We start from the raw sequence: 13,368 nt of genomic DNA, 5'->3' as shown, positions 1-13,368 counted from the left end.
CACCACACCACGTAAACGTGAAAAACTCATCAAAACGCCGCCAGTTATATACGTGGTAGTTATCAGACAGAGCTGCGAGTTTATAAACACATTATATCTTATTACGAAAAAAAAAAAATCGATAAAAATTCGAACATCTACATGAAAAATCTTATGACATGCAACTCTTCCAAGCACACAGTGTTGTAGAAGACGTAAGGTATCTCTCTATACGAGGGGTATGGTATAATAGTATAAGAAGTAGATGATATTTGTTGGCACGCAATGCAATATTGTCAGTTCGATGGGAACACGAGATGATAATAACGGGTCTGGGGTTGCAGTGTTTATTAAGAAAGAAGAGTGTAGGGGGAAAAGGTTATACTATGTCCGAAAGTATTTCAACATTTTGAACAACAACAACTACATACAAAAAAAAAAAAAACAGTAGTTGAATTGGAGTTTTACTTATTATACTTTAATGATACAGAAGGCCAGTTTCAAACAACCTGAATACAAAATATCGAAAAATACCAATGAATGTATTTAGGAGTACACGATACCTACGTGCAGATAATCCGCTACCTACGTAGAAAGAATTTCATATTTTAAAAAAAATGCACAGCTTTCGACGACCAATACATCAAGTTTTTTAAAAAATGATAAAAATATGTAGTCTAAACGTCAAGTTGAGAAAGAGCTCCAGATAATAAATTGTACCACTACCAATTTTTCTGTTGGCATCAATGACCAAAGTATGCCATGGAGAAGCACGTGGTAGTATTGTTTGTACGAAAAAAAGTGGCAACACTGATTTCTATCATATCACCAAAAAGCCATTCAAAACCTCCAACTATGCATAAAAGTTCCATTTTGATAGGTATCGCGGTTATCGAGTAATTCACTGCAGAAAGGGATGATATTTCAAGTTCACTGAAAATTTTTACACCCCCTAGCAGCCTTTAAAAAAGGAGTAGAGGGCTGCGATTTGCGTCATTGGTCTCCCTTCGGAACAACTTTCCACAGGAATTTTTTTTTAAAAAATCGCCGACCCCCCCCCCCAATCCAGCCAGTCGAATTGACGTAGAATGACCCAAAATCATCAAATCATGAAAATGATCAATTCAACGTGATCAGTCTACCTGAACAACAAATAAACCATATAACATAGGATTTTTTTCAATTTTCAGGTCATTTTGAAGGTCATTAGAGGCGATGGAAGCATCAAATCAAAAAAAAATTGATAACGAAATGAAAGAAGGGGGAAGGAGCAATGAGGCGTTGGAAGTATCGGATCGAAAAAATGAGTCGATATTCGTATTCAGCATCCTCAAAAACATATAAAACGATATGTCACATCATATTTTCCATTTTATTTGAACATTTTGACTAAAATTTTGAGGTTTTGACCCCCTCTCAATCATGGTTTTGCGAATTCTATCACGAAACGTTTGTACTTAGTTGAAAACATCTCGTAAAAATGTAAGCTTTTTGAATTTTTTTTCGAATTTTCAAATTATAACTCCAAAATTTGTGGAGGTTTTTCAAAATTTAACTTTCAAAAAAAATCAATTTTGAAATCAAAAAAAAAAATAAATGCGAAGAATTCTTCAAGTACTGTATTTTAAAACGCTATAAACAGATTTCCTCTAATTTTCAGTAATCACGAGCCAATTAGATTATACAAGTCTATGCATTTTGATGAAAAATTCAAATCATCGAAAAAATACATCACAAAGAGTAGAGGAGGTGGTACCAATGATGACGATTTCCTTATTCCTGTATGAAGGGAACTTGAAAAAAAAACATAAATCAATTCGAAGCCAAACCGGAGGATCTAAACCAAAAATGTGACTGATTTGACATGAAATGAGCAACTCCGTACAGAACACAAGATAAATTTGGTTCAGTTTACAGTTCGAAATGTTGATAAAAAGAGATAATATTCTGTTATCGATGCAAACTTCAATTCATTCGATTTCAATTCAAATTACATTTCCTCTTGAAAAAAATTCAAACACCTATAAAACTTTCCACGTAGGAAAGTGGAATTCGGTATTAGAAGTAACATTCGTGATTCCATTTCAAAACCATACGAGACTCGTCATTCATATTATCGCACACTTGATACTTTTTCTACAATCAATAGTTTCTATTTCGGCTGCTAAAATGAAAAATTTCACGAAAAACAAAACATCATTACAACATCCAAAAAAAAAAAAACCCAAGTCCAGTTGAATGAACGAAATCTCATCAAACGTATTCAGTCTAGTTAGGTATACGATACTGAACTACAACGGATGGAAAACACACATCGAAGTAAAAATACACCATTTAAAAAACTAACTTTATTATCAAGTTTTAAGATTAACAACTTTTAAAACTACGAATCTTCGAACATAAATAAATGTACAAAAATAGCAAATAAAAAAAATCTTCTCTAGGTACCTAGGGGGTGGGGGGGGGGGTAAAGTTGAGGAAAATACACGTTTCTTCTCGCGTATCTGCCTATAAAAATTTGTAACGTTACAAAATCAAAATTAAAAACAACTCGATGTAAATTTTTAAAACTTTTAAAATACAAAATTTAAAAAATCAATTAATTTTAAAACACATGCACGATACAATAACAACTCGTTAATAAATATTCTTCCATACCGAAGTAACAAACACGTCGGCGTGATTTTCAATACATTCGTATTCGAGATTAATATTTTTCAGATGCCTTTTAGAAGCGTGTTTGATTTTTTTACCTTTTTTCTTGCGTATTTCAGGATACACTGGGTCTTCGTAGAAGTCATTGTAATCGTAGTCTTGGTAATTGTTTTCGATATTATTAATAGATTCGTCCGAAGAATAAACAGGGTCGACTTTTTCCAACCTTTGGTATTTTTTGATTCGCGTATCGACTTTCAATTTAGGTTCTTTTCTACAACTCAGCACGTTGGTTGAATTGGCGAGAACTTTGGGAGTTTTCTTCAAAATATCGGCGTAACTTATCACGTCAACTTTCTTCAAAACATCGACGTCACTTGGATTAACCTCGTTAGGTGTTTGGTCATCGACGTGATTTTCTTTTTCGGTGACATTTTCGCAAATCGTAGGCGGCTCGTTTTCTATTTTATCGACGTTGATTGAAAATTCATCGATGGTTATCGTCCATTCGGGGAGTTTGTTTTTGTCACATTCGATTTGAGTCGAATCGTCGTCGGCGTTCGTAGATGAAAAATCATCGGTGAAATGTTTTTCTTCTGTTGATTCAATTTCAGAAGTTTCTTCGCAAATTGACAACGGGTCGTTGAGGTCGGTGAATGCGATTAGGTTTTGATTTTCATCCAGGTTCGAAGGTACGATAAATTTGTCATTTTGTTCGTTCGATTCGACATTCGATATCTCCGAATCGCACGTAGACCCGAAATTCGAACCTTCGATTTCAACGATGCAACTATCACGGATTGAAATCGATTTTTCAGAACTATCGCTCGAAATGGAGTCGTCATTTTGTTGCAAATGTAGCGATTCGTTTTGACTGCTCGAGTTAGGCATAGTGACGATTTCATCGCAGGGGGTAATAACGTCGTCCCAATTCACCATCGAGTTATTTTCACACGTTTCGATGATCGTTTCTAAATTTCTATCGTTACTTTGAATTTGAATAAGTTGCTGGGCGACTTTAATCGCCTGAACGACGTCGAAATTACTATTATCACTATCGATCGTGTACTCGGTGATCAACGGGGTATTCGTAAACTCTTGACAATTTTCTATCGTATCGATACATTGGCATAGGTTTACTGGTTCAACAACAGCAGCAGAAAGATCGCTACTTACCTCAGTAGAGATGCTTTCGGCGATGGTAGGCTGTTTAGAGACAGTCTTCGTCGTAATCGAAGCATTTTTCACCATTTTGGAAATGGGCGAAATTTTTATGCTCGGTTTCAATTTAGAAGAGCTGTCGATCTTATTGGAAGACGACGATATCGTCTTGAGTGGTGATTTGAGTATACTGGTCGGTTTCTTAACCGAAATACTCGACACGATTGGGTTTATTTTGACATCTTTGGTTTTCTCAGGAGAGCTGGGCTTCACTTCACCGGTAGCTTTCGGTTTTAAAGGCGATGATATCGATTTAATGAGCGGCGATCCTGATTTGATCGGCGATGAGATCGATTTAGGCGACGACGAAGCTGATTTAATCGGCGATGAGATAGATTTAGGCGACGACGACGACGAAACTGATTTGATCGGCGATGATATCGACTTAATCGATGTCGAAGTTGATTTGATCGGCGACGATATCGATTTAATAGACGACGATGCCGATTTGACCGGCGATGATATCGATCTAACAGGAGACGATGCCGATTTGACCGGCGATGATATAGATTTAACAGGAGACAATGTCGACTTGACCGGAGATGAACTATTTTTGGCCACCGGATTTGGTTTAGCTGCTGGTTTTAAAGCAGCTGGAGCAGAATTCGCGTTCGTCTTGCTGACCGGAAGAGGAGTAACTTTTTTCGCACCACTGAGAGGTTTTTGCTCCGGTGTTTTCAGCGTTGTTGTAGGTTTAACGACGATGCTTCGAATCGGTGATTTAGCTTCAGCAACAGGACTTTTCAACGCAGGAGAAACCGTCTTAGTAGTCGAATTAACACTGGGTTTTGTACCGGTCGATTTCGGAGAAGATTTTTCTACCTTGCTGGGCGATTTTTCAGCTCGAATCGGAGATTTCGTCAGCGTCGACGTGGCTTTCATTTTAATCGGAGAGGCCGGAGCTGTAGGCTTTTTCAACGACGAATTAACATCAACCGGTTTCTTGGCAATTGGCGACGATTTTCCGGTAAGACTAGATGCAGGAATTTTACCAACTGGAGAAGCTTTCACCGGAGTAGGAAAAGTTTTCACGAGAGTCATTTCTGTAATTAAGAACAAATCGTTAATATCACCATCGTAAGATAATTTTGAAATATAAGTAGGTATGAACAAAAACGTGTCTAGATTGTCGTAAAAAATGAATTACTTTTGTTCAAAAAAAAAAAAACCTAAACAGACACGTCTTACGTAAAAACACCTGAAAACTAGACAAATAACGACGAATTGTTTTCTAAAAAAAGAACATTTTACAGTAATTTGATCGAATCATCATGTCAATTCGTGCCATTAAAACAAAATCACGAACGTGTTGGTATAAATATGATGCAAATTGAACAAAAAGAACTTACCGTGGATGGATTATTCGAAGTAAAATAGAGATATTTTTCGCGAGAATGAAATGAATAAATTCACTAATATTATTCTTTCGCAATAAATGTTGCAAAAAGATATAAAACTTCAGCAAATTATAAAAATCACTAGATACGTAAGCAAATTACAACGTAATTGAAACGGAATCAATAAATCGCATGTATCACAACGGTATCCAATAAGCAAATGATCAAAGTTACGTATGAAAATGAACTGTCGTAGATGAAAAGGCGGGGAATTTCCTGTAAGCCGAACAATTGTTCAGATTATCAACATGACGAAGCTATTTTCATTTTAAATCCTGAAAAGAAACCTAGACGATAGATTTTCGTATAGGTAACGCGCAAGTACAAACACACTACGATAATTTATTGTGTTATGTATTGAAATTCGCTATAAGTAGAGGTACGTTCATTTCATGATATAACATGAGTGTAGAAATTAATACGTCGTCGTATTTGTCAATAAAATAACGACCCGTGGAATTGCGCATCATGTAAACAAATTTCAAACCGTTCAATAACATTTTAATAAGCAAAAAGAACAAGCGAGTTGAATCTTGGCTAGAAAAAGTTCTCGAAACTTGGTTCTATTTTTATTATTCATTTGCCAAACGTGTGATTTGATTATCGAGAACAGAACAAAAGATACCTATGCACACGTTGAAAGTCTTCGGTGAGCTTTTAGCCGATGTTTTTTCGATTTGATTTCATTTAGGTAAATAGCGAATCAAATCAAGTTGGCTTTTTTTGTTGCAATCACCTACTTGACTGACTCATTACAAACCTTTTCGTTCTTTTCACCAGTTCTTATCTTTCTCTTGGTTGAATATGAAGAACATTTATTCCCTAGGTAGTAGGTAGAGGTACTAGGTAGTTCACTACTTATGTACATGTAGGTAACCAAGTACGTATCTAATCTACGTACATCTGTAATTTTTTTTCTTCGAATAAACAAATGGATCGCAGATGTCCATCTTCCTACCTACCTATACACTGTCTTATGACAGTATCTATGATGTTAAAATTCACGCTAGACAAGCATTTAAGTAGTTCTGACTTTTCCAGTACTTGGACGTGATGACTCCAGCTCATCAAATGCTAAAATTGATGATATGTTCAAAATTTCGTTAACCCAAAAAGTGACAAAACGCAAAAAAAACATTTCAATGCACAGAAAAATTTCAAAAAAAAAAAATAATAAAATAAGCAAACAAAACTAGAATGTTAGAAATTAGAAATGTTCTGGTTTTCAATTTTAAAAAATTGAACCACCAACTTTGAAATTAATTTTTGATAAAAAAGCGAGACTTTTTGAATATTTTGGGCAAAAACGCGAGAATTTTGGAATATTTTTAAAAAAGAAATTAGTAAAGCTTTGAAATTCTTGAAAAAAAAACGATAAAGTATTTTCAGAAATTTTGTTGAAAAAAGATATTTCTTTACAATTTTTAGAATAAAAGCAAAACTTTTAGTATTATTAAGACAAAAACCTGTAACTACCCATTTTTAGCAAAAAGCAGGAATTTTTAGGAATTCAATTTTTGACAAGAGAGTGATACTTTTTGGAAACTTCTGGCAAATAACTACCTATAAGCAAGGCTTTTACACGATTTAAAAAAAAAATTAAAAAGCAAAAATTTGACGACTGTAGCAAAAGTTGGATATTTTTGGGAATTGTTGGCAAACAAATTCGATTTTTTTCGTAAAATTCGACTGTTTTTCTCTATAATGTTTGGCAATTTCAAGTAAAACAGCAGAGTTATCGATTGCTAAAAAGCTAGAATTAATTAGCAATATAAGCGACACTTTTGGACAATTTTTTAAAAAAGTGTAACTTTCAAGATTTTTTTTTCAAGAAACTTGAGAATTTCTGCAAACTTTCGATAATAACAAGAATGAAAGTTCAGCGAAAAACAGGAATACTGATACAGTTTTCGCAATCTTTGTTAAAAATGGAAGACTTTCTCTGGTCAATTTTTTGGTTAACAAGTGAAACCTTTTGGCCTTTTTTGAAGCAAAAAAACGGGACTAATCTATTTTTTTTAAAACTGGCACTTCTCATGCAGCTTTTGTTGCAAAAAAGAAACAATTATTGTTACAAAAAAAAAAAAAAAAAAAAACGAGACTATTCAAAAATTTCGACAAAAAGTGAGATTTTTGGCAATTGTAGCAAAATGCAGTTGAAAATGCATTGCAGCCAGTTGGAAAACAATAAAAAAGGATATAATCTCAAAAATTATCCACTTACCGATATTATTAGAATTTTTTTCTTTAAAATGTACCATAATATTATGAATAAAATTAAATTTTAGAAAATTCAAAAAGAAATAACTTCAGCAACCAAAATTCTAGAAAAAGTAAACAAAAGTTATATTTCTTAGTAACTTTAGTAGCTTGGACACTTTAAAAAAAAGTAAGCGAATACAAAGCCCTGAATGGTGTTAAGAAAAAAATTATTCTTAAAAGAAGTAAATTTCAGCTTGCTAACTCCATTTTATAAAATGTTGTGGGAATTTCAAGTTTCAAAAATCTGGTGGAGACTCCAAGTAATTTTCAAAAAGTCACTGTAGGCTCCAAAATAACTTGAACCCACCTGAAGTCGTGTTCAGAGGATGTTAAAATTGAAGTGCAGAGTAAATTTCGGCTTTCCATCCCCGTTTGATGAAATGTTGAAAAAATTTCAAGTTTCAAAAATCTACTGGAGGCTCCAGTAATTTTCAAAAAGTTGCTAGACGCTCTAAAACAACTTGAAATCCATCTGCAATTGACTTCGTGGTGTATTGAAATTAGTTCGCAGGGTGAATTTCGGCTTTCCAACTCCATTTGATGACATTTTGTGGGAATTTCGAGTTAAAAAAATCTGCTGGCGGCTCCAGAACTACTCGAAACGGTTTGAAACAGTTTCCAATCGATTTGGCATATCGAAACTAGGGTATATCCCAAATTTCAGCTTTCTTGAACAATTTGATAAAATTTTGATTTTTCCCCTCATTTTTGGCTCAAATTTGATTTTCAAAAATTCACCAAAAATCGAAAAAGGCACTTTGACACTTGAAATTTTGACAGGTGATAAACATTTACCTGATCTTTTGATTTACCTTTGTAAGGTTTAAAAAATTTCGTGCAAGTCTCATGTTGGAACGCAAAAAATGGTCGCCATTTTGAAAGTGGGACCACTTTTTTTTTGAGTACAAGACTAGAAATGTTCCTTAGGACTCCCGCTTCAAGAAAAAAGTTGTCCCAGAGGATCGACGGAGGGGGGGGATGCAATAGATTCTTATGCGGGCTCCCCGACTATCAATACAGAAAATATCATAAGACCCGTATCCAGTAATCAGTTGTCAAGGGTCGTCCCACAGTACATACATTACTTTCAACTGGTACGTAAAATTAAAAATTAAAAAAAAATCTTTTCATCACAGAGTGGGAAAGAGTTCATTTTGGAAGAATTTCAATTCTGCTCAGTTGTACTTCCTTTGCAGGGTTGGTTCTCTACGTGTAGACTATCTTTGTCTACATAGTCTACGTTTGTCGTGTAATCTATGTAAACTTCATGTAAAGTAGACTTCCTGTAGACTACGTGTAATGTATGTCAACTTCGAAGTTGTGTATTCCCAAATAATCTCCCTTCTTGCTAAAAATTTGTCGTTTTTTTTTTCAAAAAATTACCCTCACTTTTTAAATGAAAAACTGAAGAAAAAAAATCTTGCATTTTCGACAAAGATTGTGAAAAGGTATAATTTTCTTACCAATAATTGACAATGTCTACTTCTGCTAAAATTGTCAGTTTTGCTTTTCTCAAGTTTTTTTTTCTTTCCAAACGTTGTCAAAAATAAAGTACCTACTTGCTCGTTTTTTTTTCAAAAATTGAAGAAAATTCTTGTTTTTTCAGCCAAATTGCTGAAAATTTTCATTTTTTGCAAAAACTTGAAAAAGCCATTACTTTTTTTTTACAAATTGTTCAAAAGTTTCATTTTTTTTACCCAAGAAATGCAAAAATCTCGTTTTTACTAGGGTAAAAGCAGGTAATATGGGGTTGCTAGTAATACGGGGTACCCGTTTTTTTCGTATTCTGTGGGTGCTATCCAACAGGAAAAAATTTAAGGAGTGTTTTTAAATGATTCTAAGATGATCTGATCAGACCCGGAGGCGATTGGTCACGTGTACTCTTTTTTATTCGTTGGTGGTGACTTTTTCATGCAACCCCAAAACAGATACGTCAAGTTTTTTGAACGTTTTCGCGAAAAATACATACTTTTTTGAAATTTCAAGTAGAGTGTCGGAAAGAGCCATGATTTTACTATCTATTTCATACTTTACTTTTTCAGTGAGTCGTTTTTCTGAATTGAAAAAAAAATAGAACATTTTTGGCGTTAAAATTTTCACATGCTGGTAATATGGGGTACCTTGTTTTTTTGCAGATTGTTGACATATTCTGAACCAAAACACTAACAAATGTAAAAATTATGAATAAAAATAATTTTTCCTGTTTGTTTTATTCGTTTATTTTCATTTTTACAAGTACTTCATGTTATCTGCCATTTTTTTGGTGAATTTTCAACAATTTTTTCGAAAAATCAAAAAATTATGAAAAAAATCATGGGAAACCATGGTTTGTGCGTGAAATGAATGTAAAAACTGGAAAACATTTTTGTTTGGCTTTTCAAAGGTCATTTCATTGTAGTTTTTATTGGTACCCCATATTACCTGCACTTTTTCAAAAATGTCGATTTTGAACTTTTTTTTCAAAAAAAAAATTAAAAATAGTAAAAATTATTTTTAGTAGCCACAACTTTTATCACAGATGGGTAAATGTTTGAATTTTTGAATGTCGCAAAAATTTTCATTTTTCATCAATTTCTCTCCATTCAGGAAGAGTTTGAACTTATGTACCCCATATTACCTGCACTTACCCTACTAGAAAAATTAGGGAAATGCTTTTCCTTTGTGAGAGATTCGTATTCTCTCTTTTCAGCTCGACAAAATTGCCGAAGATTTTCACATTTTTTCAAGAATTACCTACCCAGAAGTCGTTTTTCTGCCAAAAATGATCAAAACCTGAAAAATATTGCTTTTTTGCCAAGTAGGTATGTTTTTTTAACTCGGATTCTCAAAAATTTAGTTTTTGAAAGTTTTTTGAATCTCTTTTTTGAACATCGTTTGGATTTTAACCACAAATTTTTAAAATCTTCTGCCAAAATCCATGTAAACAAGCCATCAGCTAAACGCTGATTACAAGAGAGTTTTTGCTGTTTTCAAATTTATTTAAATGGATTTAATCGGAAATTCACAAAACAAAACACTAACTATAGACATCAATACGCTTTAAACTTTAAAATTTTTACGTTTCCATTTTTTTCGATTCATCAACATTTTTTTCTTCTCCGTCAATTATTTGTGCATATTGCTTAGCATTTTAATAATTAAAATGCTACGACGACGACGACGACGTTGACGACGACGACGATGACGACGTTGACGACTATGAAAAAGTGGTTACAATAGAGTTTTTTCGCGCTCCGCGCAAAAACTCTAAAAAGGCTTTAATTCTAAAACAGAAAACAGTTTTACTTTGTAGTTTACATAGTTTACATAGTCTACAATGTCTACATGTAAACTATCGTTGTCTACAATAACGTTGTTTACACGTAGACAACGTGTGTAAAGTAGACTATATAGTCTACTTGCCAACCCTGTTCCTTTGTCACAAGAACCTCCAAAAACTGTCCAAATAAAGTGGTACCGAACAGATCAAAAGAGGAATATTTTTCATCCCGAAACTTTCTCTCTAATAAAAAAGTAAAAAAATAAAAATTTGGGGCAAAATTTAAAAAAAAAATTGAAAATTTCACCAAATTTATTGGAAAGCTGAAATTAGGTAATCGACCTGCTTTCGATCCACCAATTCGGTTAGAAACGATTTTGAACTTTTTGAGCAGTGCTGGATGCTCCAATAACAGATTTTAAAAACAAGAAATTGCCATTAAATTTCACCAAATGAAACTGGAAAGCCAAAATTCACTCTGAACCTCACTTTCAAACTTGCCGAGTCGATTGGAGGTGATTTCAAGTCGTTTTGGAGCCTCTGATCATTTTTTGGGAAATTCCACTTTTCCAAGATACGCCATAAAATCTATCCGTATCAACTTGAGCACGAGTGATCGAGATTGGAGCATGTGGAAACAAATTCAAATTTATTTCATTTTCATTTTAACAATACACAGTAACTCATACACAAATTAATGACACCCCTGTGAGTAATCGGTCTGAAGGGTCACCAACAATCCTGAACCTCAAGCAAAGGCGCTAAAGTTCATAGGTATGGATAATTGGATAGATTTTATAGCATTTTTTACAAAACTGGGATTTCCAAGAAGTCGATGGTGGCTCCAAAACGCTTTGAAACCACTTCCAGTCAACTCAGAATTTTGAAATTAAGGTGCAGAGTGAATTTCGGCGCTCCAATTTCACTCGAGGTGAATTATTTGAAAATTTCAAGTTTAATCGGAAAATTTGGAATGTGTTAGCCCCTTCGGAAAGAAAATTTTTCGCTATCTAGTTATTTAAATAAAAGAAAAATACTCGTATTAGAAATATAAAGTTTAGCTGAAGATCAATTTGATGAAATCTGCTTTTTCATTTTCAATTTTCACCCTTTCGATTTTCAAAAATTCGTCAATATCGAAAAATGCATTTCAGTGGGTGATGTTTTTTACATATGTAGTTTTTCGATTTACTCGTAGTTATGTATATTCGAGTCAAAAATGTCAAAGACAGAACTTGAGATAGTAAAAATAAGCATCAGTCACTAGTAAATATGCCAAATTTTCACCACCCTGAACATTTTCAACTCACACTGCCTCTGCTATCCAATAGTTCGCAATTTTCACAATTGCAATACCTACAAAAATAGCTCCAAGGGTTACATAACACCGGTGGAAAAAAAACTGCTATTTATGTTACAAATCCACCTCTCACGCTACATTATCTGAAACTATGGCTACACAAATACACCACCGCTATCGTAAATAATCCACCTACGAGTACTCCTTCAATCAATTGCCATAAACGCAACAGCCATTCATCAAACGAGCGCCGAAACAAAAATTAAACCAATTTCACGCTCGCACGATATATTCCTAGTTATAAACCAGTTAACACGCTCTCTCACCTGTTACAATATCTACGGCTGACCAGGTATTCGGTATTTTTTTCCCTGCTACTCTCTACTCGGCCCATCTATATCATTCAACTCGACAACGAGCCATATACAAGTCGCGCGCGTCCGCACGCCGCTTATTTCCTCGCGCGAAAAACCAATCGCTCCGGGCGTATCGACCATAATATTCTACTGGTACGAAAAAAAAGGCCGGAGAAGAGAGAAAAAAAACTCACGCGAATATAATGCACCTTCGATAAAATGTTTGAAGTGTTGGCAATCGCTCAAGGGATATTCAATAATACCTCCTCGAGATTGTATAAATAAATCAACTTCGAAGTAGCGCGTTTACAATATACAACCACATCTCGCCGCTTAATTCCTTATACAGAATAGCTTTCTGGACTCTGCTCCTATATACTGTATTATCACCTTCGCAGCCTATGGAATCGCATTCGCCGAGCAAATCCGCAACAAACCCATTGCTGCTGGAGCAAATATGTATTATTCTTATACTATACAGCAGTGGTGAGTGGATGGATTCGTTTGGACGCGCGTCTGCATTTGCGACGATCCGATGCGATGTGCCCATATAGTGTTGTATATATGCGTGTATATCTTCGCAAAGTAGAAGCTCTTCTTTTTTTATTATCATTTTTTTTTTACTCAGAAAAGTCTGTGTGAAGGCGGTTAATTAATGCACGGAGGATATTTGCATTAAAGTGCATTCTTGTAGAAGTAAGCAAGAGGTGGCTTTGTCTGTTTATAGTTCAGACTTCTGATGTCGTTTATGTTACCAGTCTACCAGTTACATGTTAATTCTTTGCTAACTGTATACTACCACTTAAGATTCTTACAGCAGGTTACTGATACGTGTGGGTAGTTGGGACAAAACACACAGTATCTCTCGATGAAGTATTGTTGTAATCTGGAATTTATGCAGAAGTGATTTAAACAGCACAGGGACATACTGTTTATCGA

At 34.4% G+C, this 13,368-nt stretch overlaps 1 protein-coding gene across 1 annotated transcript; it reads right to left on the bottom strand.

The window, feature by feature from the left end:
- Window positions 1-2,312: 2,312 nt before the first annotated feature.
- On the bottom strand, window positions 2,313-5,492 carry LOC135835366 (mucin-2-like). Its single transcript, XM_065349591.1, has 2 exons — window positions 5,205-5,492; window positions 2,313-4,898 (listed from the first exon to the last, which is right to left on the bottom strand). Exon 2 carries the CDS (start codon window positions 4,894-4,896, stop codon window positions 2,617-2,619), a length of 2,280 nt encoding a protein of 759 aa, XP_065205663.1. The 5' UTR covers window positions 4,897-4,898; window positions 5,205-5,492; the 3' UTR covers window positions 2,313-2,616.
- Window positions 5,493-13,368: the final 7,876 nt, after the last annotated feature.

Source organism: Planococcus citri, chromosome 2 (assembly GCF_950023065.1).
Source record: "Planococcus citri chromosome 2, ihPlaCitr1.1, whole genome shotgun sequence".
Classification (NCBI taxonomy): Eukaryota; Metazoa; Arthropoda; class Insecta; order Hemiptera; family Pseudococcidae; genus Planococcus; species Planococcus citri.
This window is presented reverse-complemented; position numbering and strand designations above follow the sequence as displayed.

Bases quoted from the DNA above. Each gene is read 5' to 3' on its own strand.
- LOC135835366 (XM_065349591.1), bottom strand. From the start codon at position 4,896: ATGACTCTCGTGAAAACTTTTCCTACTCCGGTGAAAGCTTCTCCAGTT.